We start from the raw sequence: 23,351 nt of genomic DNA, 5'->3' as shown, positions 1-23,351 counted from the left end.
CATAATTGAGAGTTGTTTTATTTTTAACCAATCATTGATGAACCACTCTCCCTGCTCATTAGGCGGGAACGAGTCACAGAGCTGCCATGGCGAGATAGTTGGTCACGAAACTCTGAGGCCATGAAGTAATAGAGAATTGGATCCAAAAGGCAGCAGAGACTTGCAAGGCATAGACAAAAAGGATGGAAATACAGTGTGCTTTGGACAATGGGACAACTGCTAATGATAGTTTCCTTTACCATGGTATAAAAAATAAAGTTAATATGATAAGGAGTGAAGCAGATGAAGAAGACTGCAGCACACATGTAAACCATCCTCAGTGCTTTCTGCTTTTCATTGATACCTTGGAAAGCCATAGGTGGTTGTCTCAAGGATATAGTCATCTTCCAGGTACACCATGCAATGATGACTACTGGAATCACAAATCCTGCCAGTTCAGCAGCTGTAATCATCCCAACCAAAGCCACTGCATTCATTTTCTTGTAACCAAGATCAGCAAAGCAGGACTCAGTGTTGTTGGCTAAGTCTGTGCTTCTCATGATGGGAAATGGCAAACAGGCAGTACCCACGATGACCCATATGGCAGCACTGATGCCTACATCGTACCTACGCTTCCAGTCTCTGGCCCTGAAGGGCTTGAGGAGAAAGAAGCACCTCTGAAGGCTGATGCATGTCAGGAAACAAATGCTGGCATACATGTTGAGATACTTCAGGTAGAAGCATAGCAGACAAGGGATCCTCTGGAAAGGCCAATGGTGGCTGATGTAATAGTAAATCCGGAGGGGTAAGGACAACACGTGGGCAAGGTCAGCCACAGAGAGGTTTATCATGAAAATAATGGCTTTATTTTTCTTGCTGATAAAGCGGCACAGAACCCACAAGGCTGCACTGTTGGCCAGCAGACCAGGGATGAATATGAGGATGTAGGTGGTTGCATAGAGAGAGTAATGAAATGTCACATTGGGGAAACTGCAGTGATTCTCAGCATTGCTGGTATTGTTTCCCATCTTGAATACTTCAGCAAGATAAGTCATGAAGTTATAATCCCTGCCCAAAACAGAAAAAAACAGCATCATGGTTAACCACTTTAGCTGACATTCAGATTTTCTTAAATTGAACTTTAGTGGTTTTACAATGTTTAGGCATACAGCAAAGTGATTAGCTACATATTTTTTTCAGATTCTTTTCTATTAGAAGTTATTACAAGATATTGAATATAGTTCCCTGTGCTACACAGTATGTCCTTGTTGTGTATCTATTTTATATATAGAAATGTATATCTCTTCATTTCAAATTTCTAATTTATCCCTCCCTCTTTTTCCTTTATAGTAACTGTTTATTTTCTATGTCTGTGAGTTTATTTTGGTTTTGTAAATAAGTTCATTTGTATCATTGCTTTAGATTCTAATGTAAGTGATATCATATGACATTTGTTTGTATCTGTCTGACCTACTTCACTCAGTATGATAATCTCTAGGTCCATCCATGTTGCTACAAATGACATTATTTCATTTTCTTTAGCTTAGTAATATTCCATTCATATATATATATATATATATATATATGCAATATCTTCATAATCCATTCAATTGTAGATGGAACGTTAGGTTGCTTCCATGTCTTGACTTTTGTACATAGTGCTGCTATGAATATTGGGATACATGTAGCTTTTTGAATTAGAGTTTTTGCCCTTTCTGGCTATATGCCCAGAAGTGGGGTTGATGGATCATATGATAACTATTTCTGTTATATTTTTCTTTTAAAGAAGGCTCAATATTGTTCTCCATAGTCACTACCAGTTTATATTCCCATCTATGGTGTGGAAAGGTTCCTTTTTCTCCACAGTCTCTCCATTATTTATTATTTGTAGACTTTCCTATGATGGTCATTTGATTGGTGTGAGGTGATACTTCATGGAGACAGAGAAGACCCAGAAGAGCCAAAACAATATTGAGATAGAACACAGTTGGAGGAATCATACTCCCTGACCTTAGACTGTGCTACGAAGTTACAGTAATCAAAATATTATGGTACTGGCGCAGAAACAAACATATAGATCAATGGAACAGTATGAAAAGCCCAGAAATAAACTCAAACACTTAAAGTCAATTAATCTAATGACAAATGAGGCAAGAATATACAATGGAGAAAAAATAGTCACTTTAATAAGTAGTGCTGGGAAAACTGGACAGTTACATGTAAAAGAAATGAAATTAGAACATTCTCTTACACCATATACAAAAACAAACTCAAAATGGATTAAAGATCTAAATGAAAAGACCAGATGCTATAAAACCGTGTATATATATTTGCAATTCATCTATTAGAGTAAGGAAACAAAAGAAAAAATAAACAAATGGGACCTAATTAAACTTTAAAGCTTTTGTACAGCAAGAGAAAACATAAACAGAACACAAAGACAACCTATGGGAGAGAAATTCTTTGCAAATTATGTGACTGACAAGGCCTTACTTTCCAAAATATATAAAAAGTTTGTACAGCTCAACAAAAAACAAAACAACCCAAGCAAAAAGTGGACAGAAGACCTAAGCAGACATACAAAGAACACATACAGATGGCCAACAGGCATATGAAAAAAGGCTCACCATGACCAAGTGGGCTTTATCCCAGGAATGCAAGGATTCTTTAATATCCGCAAATCAATCGATGTAATACACCACATTAACAAATTGAAAGTTAAAAACCATATGATTATCTCAATAGATGCAGAAAAAGCCTTTGACAAAATTCAATATTAATTTATGATTAAAACTCTCCAGAAAGCAGGAATAGAAGGAACATACCTCAACATAATAAAAGCTATATATGACAAACCCACAGCAAGCATCACCCTCAACAGTGAAAAATTGAAAGCCTTTCCCCTGAAATCAGGAACAAGACAAGGGTGCCCACTCTCACCACTACTATTCAACATAGTTTTGGAAGTGTTGGCCACAGCAATCAGGGCAGAAAAAGAAGTGAAAGGAATACAGATAGGAAAAGAAGTGAAACTCTCTCTGTTTGCAGATGACATGATCCTCTACGACAAAAACCACTGCAATGCTGTAATTAGCCTCCAACATGTGTATTATCTAGGGTGAAACGGATAACCAGCTCAGGTTGGGTACATGAGACAAGTGCTCGGGCCTGGTGCACTGGGAAGACCCAGAGGGATCGGGTGGAGAGGGAGGTGGGAGGGGGGACTGGGATGGGGAATACATGTAAATCCATGGCTAATTCATATCAATGTATAACAAAAACTACTGTAATGATGTAAAGTAATTAGCCTCCAACTAATAAAAATTAAAAAAAAAATAATAAATGGAAAAGAAAGAAAAATAAATAAATAAGGATTGTTAAATACTAAAAAAAAAAAAAAGAAAAGAAAACCCTAATGACTGTACCAGAAAATTACTAGAGCTAATCAACGAATACAGTAAGGTTGCAGGATATAAAATTAACACACAGAAATCTCTTGCATTCCTATACACTAACAATGAGAAAACAGAAAGAGAAATTAAGGAAACGATACCATTCACCATGGCAACAAAAAGAATAAAATACTTAGGAGAATATCTACCTAAAGAAACAAAAGACCTATACATAGAAAACTATAAAACACTGATGAAAGAAATCAAAGAGGACACAAACAGATGGAGAAATATACCGTGTTCATGGATTGGAAGAATCAATATTGTCAAAATGGCTATACTACCCAAAGCAACCTATAGATTCAATGCAATCCCTATCAAACTACCAACGGTATTTTTCACAGAACTAGAACAAATAATTTCACAATTTGTATGGAAATACAAAAAACCTCGAATAGCCAAAGTAACCTTGAGAAAGAAGAATGGAACTGGAGGAATCAACCTGCCTGACTTCCGACTATACTACAAAGCCACAATCATCAAGACAGTATGGTACTGGCACAAAGACAGAAATATAGATCAATGGAACAGAATAGAAAGCCCAGAGATAAATCCACAAACCTATGGTCACCCTATCTTCGACAAAGGAGGCAAGGATATACAATGGAAAAAAGACAACCTCTTTAGCAAGTGGTGCTGGGAAAACTGGTCAACCACCTGTAAAAGAATGAAACTAGAACATTTTCTAACACCATACACAAAAATAAACTCAAAATGGATTAAAGATCTAAATGTAAGACCAGAAACTATAAAACTCCTAGAGGAGAACATAGGCAAAACACTCTCTGACATAAATCACAGCAGGATCCTCTATGACCCACATCCCAGAATTTTAGAAGTAAAAACAAAAATAAACAAATGGAACCTAATGAAACTTAAAAGCTTTTGCACAATAAAGGAAACTATAAGCAAGGTGAAAAGACAGCCCTCAAACTGGGAGAAAATAATAGCAAACGAAGCAACAGACAAAGGATTAATCTCAAAAATATACAAGCAACTCCTCCAGCTCAACTCCAGAAAAATAAATGACCCAATCAAAAAATGGGCCAAAGAACTAAACAGACATTTCTCCAAGGAAGACATACAGATGGCAAAAAAAAAAAAAAAAACACATGAAAAGATGCTCAACATCACTCATCATCAGAGAAATGCAAATCAAAACCACAATGAGGTACCATTACACGCCAGTCAGGATGGCTGCTATCCAAAAGTCTACAAGCAATAAATGCTGGAGAGGGTGTGGAGAAAAGGGAACCCTCTTACACTGTTGGTGGGAATGCAAATTAGTACAGCCACTATGGAAAACAGTGTGGAGATTTCTTTAAAAGCTGTAAATAGAAGTGCCATATGACCCAGCAATACCACTTCTAGGCATACACACCGAGGAAACCAGATCTGAAAGAGACACGTGCACCCCAATGTTCATCGCAGTACTGTTTATAATAGCCAGGACATGGAAGCAATCTAGATGCCCATCAGCAGACGAATGGATGAGGAAGCTGTGGCACATATACACCATGGAATATTACTCAGCCATTAAAAAGAATTCATTTGAATCAGTTCTAATGAGATGGATGAAACTGTAGCCCATTATACAGAGTGAAGTAAGCCAGAAAGATAAAGACCATTACAGTATACTAACGCATATATATGGAATTTAGAAAGATGGTAATGATAACCCTTTATGCAAAACAGAAAAAGAGGCTCAGATGTATAGAACAGACTTGTGGACTCTGTGGGAGAAGGCGAGGGTGGGATGTTTCAAGAGAACAGCATTGAAACATGTATATCTAGGGTGAAACAAATCACCAGCCCAGGTTGGATGCATGAGACAAGTGCTTGGGCCTGGTGCACTGGGAAAACCCAGAGGGATGGAGTGGAGAGGAAGGTGGGAGGGGGGACCGGGATGGGGAATATATGTAAATCCATGGCTAATTCATTTCAATGTATGACAAAAACCACTGCAATGTTGTAAAGTAATTAGCCTCCAACTAATAAAAATAAATGGGGGAAAAAAAAGGAAAAAGGCTCAACATCAATAATCATTAAAGAAATGCAAATTAAAAATGAGTTATAACTAAATTTGTTTTTATACCTACAGAGTCATAGGATATTAAAATTAGAAGGGGCCTGCTTATAGGTGCTAAAGGAAGGTATACTATTGTTCCAAGGTCTTCAGTGAACCAGAGAACCACAGAAGTGTCCTCAAACTGCCTTGCCAGATTGTCTAAGCTGTGTCTTGCACACAAGGAAGTCCTGAAATACTCAGTCTTTTGTTCTAATAGCAGAAAAAAAGAATATGATATTTTAGTCTGTTTCTTTTGTGTCAATATTTCTTTTGCTTCTGGTTGGTATGAACACTGTTCACTCATTCCCAATTGCAGTGGCAGAAATTCAATCTTGTTGTTCTGATCTGGTTGCCTCTCTTTTGTCCACCACCTTTCCCACTGCGTTCTGACTTCCTAACTTGGCACCACAGCACTGGGAAAATAGATTTGCCTCTTTTAGCCTGCAGTACCAAATGGCAATCCACTCCGGTACTATTGCCTGGAAAATCCCATGGACAGGGGAGCCTGGTAGGCTACAGTCCGTGGGGTCGCAAAGAGTCAGACACGACTGAGCGACTTCACTTTCACTTTCACCAGTATCTTAGCTGATTTGTGTGGCTTGGGAAAATTACTTCCTTATTATTTTATCACAATAGCTGGTAGGTTTCATGCATTCTCTGTCTCTCTCTCTTGCAGCTTTGGTTTCATTCCAAATTTACAAGAAACTTTTCAGTAATTTAAAAAAAAAACTAAGATCATGGCATCCAGTCCCATCACTTCATAGCAAATAGATGGGGAAAACACAGAAATAGTGACAGATTTTATTTTTTTGGACTCCAAAATCACTGCAGATGGTGACTGAAGCCAAAAAATTAGAAGACTCTTGCTCCATAGAAGAAAGGCTATGATCAAACTAGACACCATATTAAAAAGCATAAACATCACTTTGCTGACAAAGGTCTGTATAGTGAAAACTATGATTTTTCCAGTAGTCATGTACAGATGTGAGAGTTTGACCATAAAGAATGCTGAGAGCTGAAGAATTGATGCTTCTGAATTGTGCTGCTGGAGAAGACTCTTGAGAGTCCCTAGGACAGCAACGATATCAAACTAGTCAATCCTAAAGGAAATCAATCCTGAATATTCATTAGAAGGACTGATGCTATAGCTGAAGCCCCAATACTTTGGTCATCTGATGCAAAGAACAAACTCATTGGAAAAGACCTTGTTGCTGGGAAAGATTGAAGGCAGGAGGAGAAGGGAACAGCAGAGGATAGGATGGTTAGATAACATCACAGACTCAGTGGACTTGAATATCTCCAGGAGATAGTGAAGGAGAGGGAAGTCTGTTGTGCTGCAGTCCATAGAGTCGCAAAGAGGTGGACATGGCTTAATGACTAAACAAGAAATGAATTTAGAAGCTGAACCAGGATAGTTCCCCTTTTGTAGTAGGGAAGGGGAGAAACCTATTCTCTATCTAAGGGGAATTCTGTACAACATCATCAACCCATCTGTACAACCCAATCTGTACAACCCATGTTGTACATGGGTGCAACATCATCCCATGGCAAATTATCCAAAATCATGGTGAATACTGATTAGAGTATTAGCAAAATAAGTCACTAAAACCTTTTGAAACAATTTAAGGTTTAATTTTCTTATTAAAGTAGTCTTTATAATGGGAAAAGTTTTTTTTTTGTTTTGTTTTTTGTTTTTTTTTTTAACTTAATCTTATTAATGTAGAATAAGCAAGGCCCAGAGGGGAGTTTATTAAGGTCACAAATATACCAAATGAAAGATCTAAGACTTCAAATAGGAGGACAAGTGGTTAATCTTTATACACACCCTCCTGTTCATCATTTGTTTTCCTCCTAAAGACAAATTTTACAAACATACCTTCTATCCATAGTGCAGGAATGTTTATTGCCTTTAAAGCTAGAAGTGGAGAAAACAAAGTGCTGATGTTGTTCCTCAAGTGGAGTTTTGTTGTTGGTATGTTTTTATTTTGTTTCAAGTATGTTTACAAAAACACAGTGACTTCTTTGAGATTCTCCTCATAAATAGCAGAATAACTTCCTATATCATTCTAAGCCTTACTCCAGGAAATAGAGAAATGATAAAAGAAAAGAACCCCAAGAGATTAATTCACAAGTAAAAGAGTAAACATTATCAGCTACCGATACTGTAAATAATACTTTCATCTTCCCTCCTCTTATACTCCCTAGTCTACCTGTGATAGATCCTAAAGATCTATACTAAAGATCTATCTAAGGATAGATCCTAAAGTCATCTTTCTTATGTATGTATGACTTAGAACAAAAGTAGAAGGATACTCACAGGTAAAAAGAAAATAAATAATTACTATGATCTGATCAATGATATATGCCAGAATCTGCAATGGAATTTTTCATATACATTATGTAATTTAATTCTCACAACCATCCTAAGATGAAGTTCCATTATTACTCTTATAGTGCAGATGAGCAAACTGAGGTTCAGAGAGATTCAGTAAATTGTCTTGGGTAGCAAATTTAAAAATGGGATTTTTTTTATCAAGCCTGATTTGCTCCAATGTGTGTATTATTTCCATTATAACTATTTGCCTCTCCCTGCTCAGGAGGGACTTTTTAATAACATGATAGCACAATGATTTGTGCTATCCAGAGAGCACATTATGGCAGAATCTTTCTCATCTCGTAATAGGACCTCAGGATCTTGTAACCTTAGGATTGCTCTAGTTATGCCATCAAGATATAACTAAATATCTGTCACCACACATGTCACAAACCCTTCCTTACCACCCACTTTGACTTCAGTATTGATCTTATTTCTACTATAATCTATTACTTATGCATAGGCTGTGAAAGAACAAGGCAGGCTACATAACGTGCATTACAGTACTAAGAACTAAAAACAAACACCCACCCATTCACACCTCCACTTCTGCACTTTACAAACATGGATATTTGTTTCTGCTTCATTGGTACAGTAATTTTCACTTATTAAAGAGGCAGATTGTTTTTATATCTCTGTGCTAAATAATGGAGTCCTATTAGTCCAAAACAGCAAGCTAGAGGTCATGATTACAACTTATTTGTTTCTGTGGCTTCTTATGCCTCTGCAATTCAGTTTATTTCAAGTTTAGAGATTTGTATGGCCTGCTTTGCAAAATGATTTTTCTTCTCCAGAATGAAGGGGAGGTAGAAAGGGTTTTTCCCCTAATATGTTTGGTGACAATTAAATGTAAAATCCCCATGGTGATAGAAGACTGGGGGAATTTGTGTTGGGTAGGGTGAAAATATAAACTCTCTCAGATAGGGAACTTTTAGCTTCCTGTTAGCAATCTGTGACGCTTCTGAAATTTTAGAAAGGAGAACAGCTTCACTTAAGAAGCCACTAACAAAAATAGGTTGAATGGAAGGGCTAAAGTCAAAACATGTTTCTTCTCTCAGTGTCTGCTTCTGTTTCTATCTCTTTTGTGTCTCTCCCTTTGGCTTTATTGTTGACTATTTCTGGTTTGTTTATGCTCTCTGTGTTACCAATCTCTCTCCCCTTAAATCTAGATGTCTTTGGTTCCTGTCTCAGGAAAGATACAAAATTGGTGACTTACTCTTGAGTCTAAGCTCTCCTTCTCAGTCTGTTCCATGACCAGCCTCCTATACATTACAGGCAGAAACTGGGAATTCATCCAACTCCTATCACTAAATTTCACCCATATCTAACCAGAAAACAGGTGATTATCCCCCCCCCTTAAAATCTCTCCAATCTACCTCCAATCCATCTTCATTTCCACTATTGCCTTTCTAATCCTCATAGCAGCCCAATGATTATTGCCATATTACAAATGAGGAAACTGAGATAGAGAGGTTAAAAAAATTGTGCCAAAGTCACAATACTCGCATAGTGTAGAGGTGGTATATTAGAATTGGAACCCATGCTTGTCTCCATATTCCCTTACCTTTGCCATGGCAGATGATACTGATGATCCTAGCTGCATGCAGGGCAGTAAAAGAGACAGACATAAAGAACAGACTTTTGGAAAAAAAAAAAAAAAGAACAGACTTTTGGACTCAGTAGGAGGAGCAGGTGGAATGATTTGAGAGAATAGCATTGAAACATATGCATAATCATATGTAAAATAGATGACCAGTGTGAGTTTGATGCATGAAGCAAGGCACCCAAAGCCAGCGTTCTGGGACAACATAGAGGGGTAGGGTGGGGATGGAGGTGGGAGGGGGATTCAGGATGGGGGAGACACGTGTATCAGTTCAGTTTGGTTCAATCACTCAATCATGTCCAGCTCTTTGTGACTCCATGGACTGCAGCACACCAGGCTTCCTTGTCCATCACCAACTCCAAGAGCTTGCCCAAACTCATGTCCATTGAATTGGTGATGCCATCCCACCATCTCATCCTCTGTCATCCCCTTTTCCTCCTGCCTTCAATCTTTCCCAGAATCAAAGTCTTTTACAATGAGTCAGTTCTTCACATCAGGTGACCAAAGTATTGGAGTTTCAGCTTCAGCATCAGTCTTTCCAATGAATATTCGGGACTGATTTCCTTTAGGATTGACTGGTTTGATCTCCTTGCAGTCCAAGGGACTTTCAACACATAAGACACGTAGGACACACGTATACCTATGGCCAATTCATGTTGATATATGGTAAAACCATCAAAATATTGTAAAGCAGTTATCCCCCAAGTAAAATAAATTAATTAAAAAATAACATTACAATCACTGAACTTCACTTCAATTTGCACCATGTTAGCTTGCACCACACACTCACAGAGACCTTAAAATTTTCTCCATTTCTCATCGCCCAATCTGGCACCCTCCCTCATTTTGCTTCCTTCTCTATGCAGATGAGATTCAATGATCAAATTAACTATTTTTACCCAAGAATCCTCAACCTTCTTTGCTCAACAATCTTCTGCTGTACCTGCTTGAAAAAGTTATTGTTAATCCCCTAGTTGTGTCCGCCTCTTTGCAACCCCATGGACTGTAGCCTGCCAGGCTCCTTCGTCCATGCAGTTCTCCAGGCAAGAATAGTGAAGGGAATTGCCATTTCCTTCTCCAGGGGAATCTTCCTAACCCTGGGACCAAACCCAGGTCTCCCTCATTGCAAGCTGATTCTTTACTGTCTGAGCCACCAGGGAAGCCTGGCATCATCTTAATCCCGAATGAAGTCCATAAACCATTTTCTTTTTTATTATCCAAACTGATGAATGATCTTATTAAAAATACCAGGATCTATTTGAAGAGCTAAAACTAGAAATCATGTTTCAGCACTTTAAGTAGAAGATTTTTTTTTTTTGCTCCAGCCTCTTTTTCCACACCTCTGATTAGTTTATTCTCCTAAGAAATTAATCAAGATGCACAAAAAGAGAGTGCTGTCTATTTAACACTTTCATAACTCTACTAAAGTTTCTTCTACTCTTCTCCTCTCCCATTCCCACATTTCTCAGCAGAGGGTCTTACCTCTTAAATCACCAGAAAATTGAGGCTATTGGGTGAGAAGTAACTCAAACATTGTCCCCTCCCAACACACACAATCTTATCTACAACTGCATCCTTCCCAACACAGCTGTCTTTCCTGTTGTACAAGTTGAATTTTCATGCTCTTAATCCCTTTTAGCTTTCTCAGAATTTCTTTCATTAATTGTTCCCTTTCACTCCCAGATCATCATGTTGTTCTTCACTCTCAGCTAGATATTTGTCATTAAACTTCTTCAATTCCCACAATAATATTTCTCTTGTCAATGCATCTTATTCTAGCTTTGTGTCATTTTCCTTCTCTTCTTAAATAAACATCTCATAGTATTTTTTTACACTGATTGCTTTCTTTTCCTCACTTTATATCCATCCTTTAATGTACTGCAATGTGGCATGGTTATCTTTATAATATCACTGAAACTGCTTTAGTAAAGGTGACAAGTATCATGTTGTTAAACCAAGCAGGGCTTTTCTGCTGTGTTAGACAGTCTGATCACTTCCATGTTTTTTTTCTTCATTTATTTTTATTACTTCCATGTTTTTGAAATGCTCTCTCCTGTTGGCTTCTAAGCCACAACTCTGTTTTGAGTCTCCTCTTAACTATCGGTCCATTCATACTGAGTTCTCTTTATGATTTCTTTCATCTCTGCACAACCTTTAAATGTTTGTTTTCCCTAGGCCTGCATATTCTCTCCTTATTCAGTGTCTTCATGCTAAGTAACATCGCCCACTTTCACAACTTCAATTACCACCCATATCCGGATAGCTCTTACGTCTCTGTGTCCAGGGCTGGCCTCTTCTCAGATATTAAATCTGTATGTCCAATTTTCAGCTGAGATTTCCCATTTCAGTGTTTTCTAGGTATCTCTAAATAAAAATTCCCAAAACTAAATTCATCATACTCCCTGACCTTTTACTTATCCACCACCATCTGTCCAATTACAAGAGCCAGGATACTTAAAATTATTCTAGACTGCTCTCTCATTCAATCAACCAAGTTTTCTCTCTCCCCACTCATTCTTTCTCCTCTCTCTCTGAATTATTAAACCATTATTTAATTGATCTACCTGCTTCTAGGACTGCTCTCTTAAAATGTATTCTATACTCTGCTGGCAAAATGATATATCAAAATGGCAAAGCTGGATTATCATGCTGTCACAGGAATTGCTTTAACAATGTACTTACTGCACCATATTGAGTGTTTTCATTTATATCTCTTTATTTCTAAGTAAACTATTAGCATTTTGAAGGCAAAGGCTATGAATTTCTTTAAATTTCCAGAACCTAGTAGAATTATCAACGCATAACCAGTTAATAAATATTTTAAGTGGGTAAATATTCTGCCTTATGACAACACATTTGTTGTTCATTTGTTTATGAATTGCTCTACACTGGGCTGTGAGCTTTGTGAAGTCAGAGGTTATGCCCTAAATTTTGTTTTCTCTTTCTCTGTAAACCCAAGGCAAGACTAAAACATACAGCACTATTTTAAAAATTGATGTTAACTGGCCCATGTAGGGATTAATCTTCAAAAGTTAATCTCATTGATGTTGCATAACCACACAGATAATGCAACCCAGGAAAAATTATAAGCTGTGAAAATACCATATCTTCAGAATATACTTGAGCTCCTAGCTGTATTACTGTGAACCACCCAGATAGATATGAGGATCAAATTCTCAGTGCCTCCAATACCATTCTTAAAAAAGTAACTGCCTCTTGGTTTCACCAGTGTCAGTGCTCTATCCAGAGTATATTCTGCTGGCCAGGAGCTTCACAGAGGGATGCCTCTTTCCTTTAAAAAGAGCTCTGGTAACAAGAGCCAAACTCTAAAGGGAACAATCAGCATAAACTTCTAATCTAATAATCAAGACAGGAGAATTAGCTACCTTCACTGAACTAACAAGATTCACTTCCAAAGTGTGACTGTAAGAATATTTCTGATAATGAAGATTGCTATAAAGTTATAATTGAAACTTCATCAAACTCCTGTCCCCCTGGATTCCATCTCAGAAGTCAATATTTTACTCCTCTCTTGAGATCCTATCTCAACTCTCATCTTATCCTTGCATGGGACAATCTATTCAGAACTTTTCCTTTGTACTTTTGCTGTACTTATAGGCTACACTATAAAAATGTAGTCTCTATGAGGGATGATTGTATCTTACACTTTCATATCTCTGATTTTGCTTAGTAGAAGGTTAAGCATGCAGTAGGAACTCAACTCATACACATTGGTTTATAAAGGTAAGAGTATGGAGAATAAGTACATATTAGCAGAGTCTTAGTCAGTTTTACTTCTAATGTCTCTCCCATAAGCTACTCTCCCAAGCAATAGTCATAGTTTTTCTCCCTTTGTTACTGAAGAAAATATGGTCAAGGCAAGGATAATAAGGTTGGAATCTAACAAATCTGGATACCTAAAATTTCCAAAGCCTGTAATCTCAACCTTTTATTTTAAAACCAGTATCAATTTCATAAGGTTAAGTGAGAATTCTGTCATTAAACACTTGACTTTATGGAAATAACTAAATTTTGTTTTATAACACAAAGTTAGGTCAGGCCTCTAAATATGAATCTGTGAGTCTGAATCCAAGAACATCATAGGTACTAATAATGTATATGTAAATGCAGCTTCACTTCCCATCCAACTAGCTCAATGCTGTGCTTTTGCAAAGGCACAGTCAAAGTGAACTTATATTATGATGGCATCAGAATTTGTTTCAGACTCTTAAGTTTCAGTGAAATACTAAGTACGAGAAGTTTCCATTTGCATCCTGCCACTAGCTAAGCGCTATTACTATTAATATATTACCTTTGACCTTTGAGAGAACCCTGAATTAATTGTTATTATACCCATTTTGGGGCTTCCCTGCTGGCTCAGATATTAAAAAATCTGCCTGCAGTGCAGGAGACCTGGGCTTGAACACTGGGTCTGGAAGATTTCCTGGAGAAGGGAATGGCAACGCACTCCAGTATTCTTGCCTGGAGAATTCCATAGACAGAGTAACCTGGATGGGCTACAGTACATGGGATTGCAAAGAGTCAGACACGACTGAGCAACTAGCACTTTCATACCCCTTATGGATCAGAAAATGAAGACTCAAAAGTATTGCTTCTTCCTCAAAGTCACAGTTATTACAATTTCAGTCATAATGAGGCTCCTCATGAGCAGAGAAAGCTAAAAATGTTCCTTTGTAAGCAATTTGTTGCACACAAATATGTTAAAGTCACATTTATATGGATAAAACAATTCTTCAGAGATGAAGATGCTAATAATTTCAATTGTATTTCTAGCACTTTTATGATTATGTTTTTGTTGTTCAGTCACCAAGTTGTATTTGACTCTGTGATCCCATGGACTGCACCATGCCAGGCTTCCCTGTCCCTCACCATCTCTGAGAGTTTGCTCAAGTTCATGTCCATTGAATCAGTGATTCCATCCAACCATCGCATCCTCTGTTGTCCTCTTCTACTTCTGCCTTCAATCTTTCCCAGCCAGAATCATGGTTCTTTCTAATTAGTCAGCTTTTCACATCAAGAGGCCCAAGTATTGGAGCTTCAGCTTCAGCATCAGTCTTTCCAAAGAGTATTCAGGGTTGATTTCTTTTAAGATCCATTGGTTTGGTCTCCTTGCTTTCCAAATGACTCTCAAGAGACTTCTCCAGCACCAAAATTTGAAAGCATCAATTCTTCAGCGCTCTGCCTTCTTTTATTGTCCAGCTCTCACATCTGAACATGACTACTGGAAAGACCATAGCCTTGACTATATGGACCTTTGTCAGCAGAGTAATGTCTCTGCTTTTCAAAACACTGTCTACGTTTGTCATAGCTTTCCTGCTAAGAAGCAGTCGTCTTCTAATTTCATAGCTGCAGTCATCATCCACAATGATTTTAGAGCTCAAGAAGAGATTTTCACTGTTTCCACCTTTTCCCCTTCTATTTCCCATGAAGTGATGTATGACTGCACATATATGGCAAATGATTGCCACCAGGTGTCTGGGTAGGGTACTATCAAAACCAGGGATCTTTAACAAGTTTTGCTTATGAACCCAAACCACAATAGATCTATGGATAAAGTACTGGAATGATGGATTTATAAGAGTACTGTATGCTCAGTTGCTCAGTCATCTCCAACTCTTTTCGACCCCACGGACTGTAGCTTTCCATGTTCCTCTGTTCATGCGATCCTCCAGGCAATAATACTGGAGTGGGTTGCCATTTTCTTCTCTAGATCTTTCTGATCCAGGGATTGAACCATGTGTCCTGAGTCTCCTGCATTGGCAGGCAGAGTCTTTACCACTGAGCCACCTGGGAAGCCCTAATAGTAGTGAGCCAAATGTAACAAGACATGTGAGATGAGGAAGACTCAGAAGCTGTAAAATATATTATAAAGAACACTGGATTTGGAGCTATAACACTTGGATTTTAGCAATTATTCAAATACTGTCTCTTTATTTTGTTTTGCTAATCCCCTTCCTTTATGCGAGTTTCATTTCACTCATTATTAAGATAATAAGAACTGTATGATCTTAACTACCTTCTGCTCTAACTTGCCATGACTTTATGGGCCTGGACTCTCTAAACCCCTGCCTCTAACATACCATCAGCACTGCCACGTCCATCGTTAATGCAACTGTTACCATCTCAACCTACTTGCACTTTACAAAGCATTATTACAACTGTAATTGCTATTAATTATTATTTAAAGTTCATATATACATATTATATATATATATATATATATATATAAAACAAATTAGGTCATTCCCATTCTACAGATCAGGAAAATGAGACTCAAAGAGGTCATCACATTTATCACATTTACCTGAATGCTATACAAGGGGCAGAGTGAAGAGTGTAGAACCTAGGCTTATGGCATCAAGGTAACTACTCAGTTCTACAAAGCTTTAGCTTCTCAGCCCTCTCCCTCTCTTCACCTCTCGTTGTTAGGTCAGTAATACCATTAAGTGAACAAATTTGTCAAATATTAAAAATCAAATATGTGTCTCCTATTTTCTTTGATAATAGGACTAGCATGTGGGCTTGTTATCTTGGGAGGAAAAGAGGAAATTAGAGAAGGTTGCTGACAGGGGATCTCCCCACTTTCCAGGGGAGAATATTCACAGGTCATTTGGGAATGTAACTTCCTTTTTTTTTTTTTTTTTTTTAGCATTTTTCTTCTTATTTGAATCACAAAAGTCTCACATAAACTACCCAAGCCAGTCAGATACCCATACCCACAGTGTCCTTCATTCAATCACTCATAACCACAGCCAAAGAAGAGCAACTGGAATTTGGAGCTCTACCATTTCCACAAAATCAACTATAAATAACCTGGCTTGATTTTTGAAATAGAGAAGTTTGGTTATGTTCTGCAAGTCTAGACACTTCCCCTATAAATTAGAAGTGAAAATTATTTTTATCCTTAAAATGAATTAAAATAAAATTTGAATTGAACTTTCATGCATGTATCTTTATTGGATTTTTAATCACATAAGAAGGAGGCCTAATTATTCATCATTTTTGCACTTGGGGGAGTATTTTGGAGATGGAAAGAATCATGTTCTTTGGACAGACCTGGGGTCATGTCTTAACTTACTTATTAGCTCTCCAGCCTAAAATGACTCACTTCATATTTAGTGGCTTCAGTTTCCTCATTTATATTTGGATCATAATGCCTGTAACATATATCATTGTAAAGATTAAATAGGAAGTGTATATGATTAAGGAGATCAAACCAGTCAATCCTAAAGGAAATCAACCCTGAATATTCATTGGAAGGACTGATGCTGAAGCTGATCCTTTGACTACCTGATACAAAGAGCCGGCTCATTGGAAAAGACCCTGGTGCTGGGAAAGATTGAGGGCAAGAGGAGAAGGGACGACAGAACATAAGATGATTAGATGGCATCATCGATTGAATGGACATGAGTTTAAGCAAACTCCAAGAGACAGTGAAAGGCAGGGAAGCCTAGTGTGCTGCAGTCCATTCCACAAAGAATCAGACAGAACTGAGTGAACAACAATGACAAAAACTTAGAAAACATATCTATAATCCTGTCTGGTACACAGTATACATTAAATAAATGTTAGTTCATTTCTACTTTACTTGTACTGAGAGTAACCTCCATGAGCTTTTGGTTGGATCGTGTACTTTTCTGAGTTTAGAAAATCTCCCCAAAAGCATAGGTGTGAGAAATATTGAGTAGGATTAATGCAATAATTCTTAAAGTAGAAGAGTGGAAAACATGTACTACTTGAAAAAAAAATCCTTATTACAGTAAATACATTTGGAAATCAAAATTATTTTCCATATAATACAAACTGAAAGTACAGATCTACAAAAATCTTTTGACTGTTTGTCCCACAGTACTTGGAGAATGTCATTGTGATGGGATAAGTTTTTTTAGGAGTCCAGGATCAGGATCTAGTTCCTAACTAGGCAAGTCCAAGATAACTTTGCAGTGAGATTTTTATGTTTTTCAAATGGAACTTTGCATTTAAAAGATTCAGAAATACTGATTAAGTGACACCGTCAGTGTGGAAATCAGATTTAAGAATTCTTTCCCTTGTATGTTTGCATTTTACTATTAAAAAAAGGAAATTATTTACAAAACACTTGCTTGTGGTCTAAAAGTTGAAGCTCTCATGATGACATTACTCTGAAAGAAGTATAGTGGCCCTTAGCATAGATTACTGAGTTCCCTTTGAAAGCTAGACTGTATTTCCAGAAGGTTCTAACTGTAGTTAGATTTCCCTACTGTCTCATTATTCACCACTTCATGATATATTCTTCTCAGGCACCAGGAGCCTAGAGTCAAACCACTGTACTAGGAAGAAAGTTAAAGACAATATATTTCAAGCCCCCACCTTATTATAGATGAGACTACTGAGACTCAGAAAAATAAAGTAACTTGCCCAAAGCCAAAAGTGAATCTTCCACAGAACTTGAGCTAAAATCAAGCTTTCTTTCTGCACTTTGGTCCATATACTCCATCACTCTGTCTGTGATACATGTGAATCAATACTAGATGAAAATTCAAATGCAAAATATCCTGACCGGAAATATAAGTAGACATTTTTAGAAGAGTTTTTAAATAAAGCATAGACTTCCTGCCAGTCATTACCCTGATTGTAGGAACATTTAGAAAAGGCGGATTCACTAAGACAGCTCTGTCCTCTTTACTTGGGCCATAGACTGTCCTGCTTTTTAGGACATAGATTGACTTACCTCAAACACAACGAGCTGTGAAAAGTCACCCAAAACCATCCAGAAATATGTTCACTTATTTGAAGTCTTGTGTTCCACAACTGCCAGGATTTGCACAGTTTGTACAATTTAAATTCAACAATTTGTCCAGTTGATCCCCCCAAAAATAAACGCTTTTGACTAAAGAAGGAACTCTGTTAAACAGGAACTGTTGCAAACATAATTGCACCAAATGCATGACTTTATTCTCATTCAGGCCATTTTCTACTTCAATATATCAGCATATCACATATTTTTTAACAGTGAAATAATTTTACTGTGTTGCAATTGCTAAGGGATAACCTCTTCAAATAATAGAAAGGGCAATGACTCCCACATCCATTTGAAAAACAAAAATAAAAAATATTCCCTCTTGCAGGATTCTTAGGACTGAGACCACTCCATCCACAATGCACCACAAAGCTTGTTATCATTATATCTAAAATGATCCTGGTACCAACTGTTGTGACACAGTTCACCTTGAAGAATTTCTCAACTGGAAGTTTTCTTTTGATTCAGTCATCTTCGCTCAGAACAAGAAGGGTTTCTAGCACTTAACATAATAAGAATGATAATTGCTGAAAAGATAGGCACCACTTCTGGAGCTCTGCTATCTAAAAAGTCTGAAGTTGTGTCAAAATGCAGCTTTCAAAGGATCAAGAAATGCCTTTGAACAGATTGAAATAATTTTAACAAAGTTTGTCATCTGGGATATTTTCTTCTTTCCTAATCTACAATCCAACATAGTTATAAATATATTTACAGTATTCTCTGGGAGATACAGGTTTCTGTAGGAAAAAGAGTCCATGATTTAGAAGACATATGTTCTAGTTCCAGCTCTGCCACTAACCAGCTGGGTGATCTCAAATGTCTTCACTTCAAGGCCTCTCAGTTTTCCCACCTATATTGTGAGGGATTTGGATCCCTAGGAGTTCCTTCATCTCCAAAATCTATTATCTGACTTTCTTTCTTTCCCTCTTACCTGTGACAGTTAAACTTACCAAAGCAAGGAGCTTATACATAAAAATGTTCCTTCATTAAGCAACTACAGAGCGGAAATCCAAATCCTCTTTTTCTGGATGAATAGGTCAAGCTGTCCCATTAATATCACTGAATGCACTCTTTTCTTATGACTTTGTGCTGTCTTCCCTGGATGATAAGGAAACGAAGAGCCCTCAGCAAAGAGTGAGCTGCATCACAGACTCCTTGATCCTAGAATAATGGTGGGGACTAATGGCATTAACCCTAACTTTGTATTCTAATCAGAACCAAGGGAATCACCATTGCTCCTGCTGTAATAAGTCTGAAAGAGGCCAGGGTCCATTTTAAAATTGGACACTGGCCTCATGTCTGCCCTTGTCTTGGATCTTCATGCCCCCCAACCTTCCCACCTGGAATTTTACCAGTTCCCATATATTAAGCTGTAACTTACCTTGGAGCCTTGCTGGGCTTGTTTCTTTGCAGGGCGTTTGGGGTGAAAAAGCCTAACTCTTGGTGGCTCAGAGTCTACTGATAACTGGCAAATTTGTTGTTGAAAGAGGAAGTTGAGTACATTTGGTGTCTCACCACAGAAACCTGAAGGTAAGTCCCTTGAACAGAAGATATTACTCGTTTTATCTGGTTTTTATTTCATTGTTGCAAAGAAATTCAAAAAGCTGAGAGCCAAAAAATGTTTAAAATCAAATAATGACTACCTATCAGCTTTCCTCACTGTTTCTTACCCTATCTCCTTCGAGCACAACCCACATGCCTATCCATCTCACTATATTCCAGCAAGCACTATGTTAAGATTGGATTTTGAGGAAAAATCTGAATACGGTTTACCTAAGAACAAGAAAACAGCAACTTTTTCAAACCCGAGAGGTAAAGAGTGAGAAAACCTCAAGAATATGTGTCAGAACTAATAGCAGTAGGACTACATTTGCTTAAGCTATTCCTTCCAATTGGAGTACCCTTCCCTCAGCCTTTCATCTCAAGGCTTTTATAATTTAATGTGCAGTTTATTTTTGTACATTTCTTAGTGTATTGCAAACTACTTAGGGGCAAAAATCATATCTGACTTGTTCTTGTATTTCTAACTAGTCTAGCACAAGGCACTTTCATGAATGATTGTTGAATGAAAAAGTGAAGGAATAAATGAAAAAAAAAATTCAAATAATGAATAAATAAATGAACCATATATCCTGCAGTCTCCCTCCTATGTACCAAGGTTTCAGTTTCTGTAATGTCTATGGGGCCTTTAGAATTATGCAAGTAAAAAAGATCATACACTTGGGGACTATAGAGTAGTTCCGAAAAACAAGTCTTGCAAAGCAACACAAACCTCTGTGGGCATGTGAGGAAATTACATTTAGAACCCAGAGCATAGAACTTCAAAGAGACTTCTGGGTAATAATAATAACAATGAGAAAAAAAATACTGTGGGTTAGATCAAACACTAGCATTCGGATTTATGGACAGGACTGATTAAAGGAGGAAGTGGATGGCAAAGTTTTTGTAAAAGGCAACCTGGATCTCCCTGTAAAACTAGAATCACTCAAGAACAAGATGGAGCCATACCCTACACTCATAGATAACCAATATAAATTTCAAGGGCCTAGAGAGACGGAAAAGAGACACTTTTATCACTAGAAACTGAGAACTTGAACTGATTGATGAAAAGGCCATGGTGTGTAAGAACTGGTAAAGGAAGAGGTACCTATCCTGGCTGAGGTATATCGAATGAAACATGCCTGACTTCACAATCCCCTTCCTAACTCTTATTTTATATGTTTATACAGCTTCAATCTGTTGTTAATTTAGTTTGCTGACTTGGCATAACTACTGAAAGGAGAATGTACAGATAGGCCAAGACATGTTTCGTTCCATTTGGTAGTTCTAATCTTCAGTATAAATTATTAATATTAAGCTGTCTTTCTGTTACAAATTCATCCTTTCTGAGCTTGGGAAACATGATCCAGTTCTCTTAAGCTATGATCTTTCCCTGGCCAAAGAAAATTTCAGACCCATTGATCTCTAAAGCCAAACCTTAGGACAAAAGGATAAAAAGAACCCTTTCCTGACAATTAGCTATAGTCACTACCACCTACCTTCATTTCCCAGACAACATCTTAACATTGCTAAGAAAATGGCTTGCCAGCTTGCTTCATTGCTCTCTTGCATGCAAGTATCTTCTCCTTTCATTTGTTCTAAAAAGGGAAGCAAAAGTAGCTCAGAAGTCAGTGACCCAGTTTTGGCAAAGGATATTTCAACTCAACTAAAATTTTGAGTGTTAGTTAAAAGGAGCAAAACTATACACAAACAAAAAAAAATTATAATTTAACAATTATCTCCAATTAACTTTTAGAAGAATATCTTTTAGATATTGAGTATGACTGATAATCTAAGACTTATTATCATCTCAAACCAAGTAGTAAAAATATCCAGTCATGAGTCTAAAAATTAGTACAGCTGCCCCATTTTGCCCATAGTTCTTAATTCTTCCCTTCTCTCATATGTACACTTTCAAAGTTTAACTGAGGCATAATACCTTTCCTAGATCTGGGAAAGTATATGAGTTGGTGCTTCAGAGGCTCTTAGATCTTCTCTAACCACAGCAGTGTATTAGGTGTGATAGCTATTGTTGAGGATATCATTTGTTAAAATACACTGTTCTTTCTAAAAGGGATATTGGGAAGAGCTAGATTTTTCCTAATTGGTTTTATTAAACTCCTAACAGATAGTGATAACTGTGACATGTGTCTTTTTTATAGAGTCTTCTGAAAACCATGGAACTAATTTAGAGTCTGCTGATTGCCAAGTTTGAAGATATTTTTATGGTGTACTTTTCTTTCATGGCTTTAATTTTATGACCTTTTCTATTTTTTCTTTGTTATTTCCACCTACTATTCATTTATATATCTTACTATAGCATGCATCCTTTTAAACCAACTTCAATTCTTTCTGGAACAATAGTATAACAAAAGTGAAAAAAATAGGAAAGAGTGAGTTGTGATTTCAATTCCTTTTTCGTTAGAACTAGTGAATATTAATTGCTTTAGATAAACTGTCTTTAAGAGTTTCCTATATCTGATTTTGTAAACACAGATTATTCCTGCACTTTTCAAAAATAATCATTCAATAGACACTTATGGAGCTACAACAATGATTGATTGGGGATACTTAGTGGGAAGAGAGGGATTCAAAAGCATAAAATATGTTTTCTAGCTTCCAAGAATACATAGTTTAAGTAACAAATTAATCACTCATAAACAAATTAGAAAACATAAACAGTATGATTTACCATCAAATTAGGTGGAAGTTAAGATGAGTTCAGTACAGGCTAAATCTGGGAAGATTGGCTGGTCTTTGCTCAATAGACAAATTTGGTTTCAGTAGTATTCCCAATGGATGAAACATGTCCCACTGGAGACATGCAAGTTTATTTTCGGTGGTACAAGGAATGCCTTTTTAAACATTTTCAAGTTACACAGTTTGTTTTTAAGACTCTAAAGTATAATAAAAATGTACTTCACACTTATGATTTCATGCATAAAACTACTTAAGATGAAGCTAAAGTAGGTAGCTAAATTTTAAAAAGTTTGATTAAGCAACACACACACAAATAAAAGTATAGAGGGTAAGTCAGTCAGTTCAGTTGCTCAGTCATGTCTGACTCTTTGCGACCCCATGGACTGCAGCACGCCAGGCTTCCTTGTCCTTCTCCATAGAAGATAAGTAGACATAACAAAAATAATAGAGAGAGATATTTACATATCTGAAATTTAACAAATATCAGCTTAAAGAGAGAAGGGAAGTCAAAGGACTCCAGGAGAGAGAAGAAATGCTGCCAAGGATGTGAAAGAAGTGTAAGCATACTATTTGTGTGATAGTGAGGACAAAATTTTTACTAATGCAAAGGCATGCTAAGGAACAGAAGGAAAGAAACTTGGAGGGTGAAACCATACAAAGAAGAACTTAAGAGCATAGAAGCCATAGGATAAAAGAAATCAGTGAATGCTTTTAAACAGAGTTGAGAGAGGGAGATTAAAAACTCTTATTTAGTGTTTGTACTTTCTGTGTACTGGTCACCATTCTAAGCAATTTGCATGCATCATCTTACTTAATTCTCAGAATACTCCTAAGGA

At 37.1% G+C, this 23,351-nt stretch overlaps 1 protein-coding gene across 3 annotated transcripts; it reads right to left on the bottom strand.

Annotated features, from left to right (window-relative positions):
* LOC110148011 (putative P2Y purinoceptor 10) lies at positions 1 to 21,378 on the bottom strand. 3 transcript variants are annotated; one of them, XM_070461993.1, is made up of 4 exons: positions 21,315 to 21,377; positions 19,658 to 19,814; positions 19,227 to 19,374; positions 1 to 1,047 (listed from the first exon to the last, which is right to left on the bottom strand). In XM_070461993.1, exon 4 carries the CDS (start codon positions 1,032 to 1,034, stop codon positions 24 to 26), a length of 1,011 nt encoding a protein of 336 aa, XP_070318094.1. In that variant the 5' UTR covers positions 1,035 to 1,047; positions 19,227 to 19,374; positions 19,658 to 19,814; positions 21,315 to 21,377; the 3' UTR covers positions 1 to 23. The 3 variants fall into 3 exon arrangements, with proteins under 3 accessions (XP_070318094.1, XP_070318095.1, XP_020765501.1); XM_070461994.1 differs by lacking the exon at positions 19,227 to 19,374 and having other exon boundaries at positions 21,315 to 21,378; XM_020909842.2 differs by lacking the exon at positions 21,315 to 21,377 and having other exon boundaries at positions 19,658 to 19,835.
* Positions 21,379 to 23,351: the final 1,973 nt, after the last annotated feature.

The sequence above is a fragment of the Odocoileus virginianus genome, chromosome X (assembly GCF_023699985.2).
Source record: "Odocoileus virginianus isolate 20LAN1187 ecotype Illinois chromosome X, Ovbor_1.2, whole genome shotgun sequence".
NCBI lineage: Eukaryota > Metazoa > Chordata > Mammalia > Artiodactyla > Cervidae > Odocoileus > Odocoileus virginianus.
This window is presented reverse-complemented; position numbering and strand designations above follow the sequence as displayed.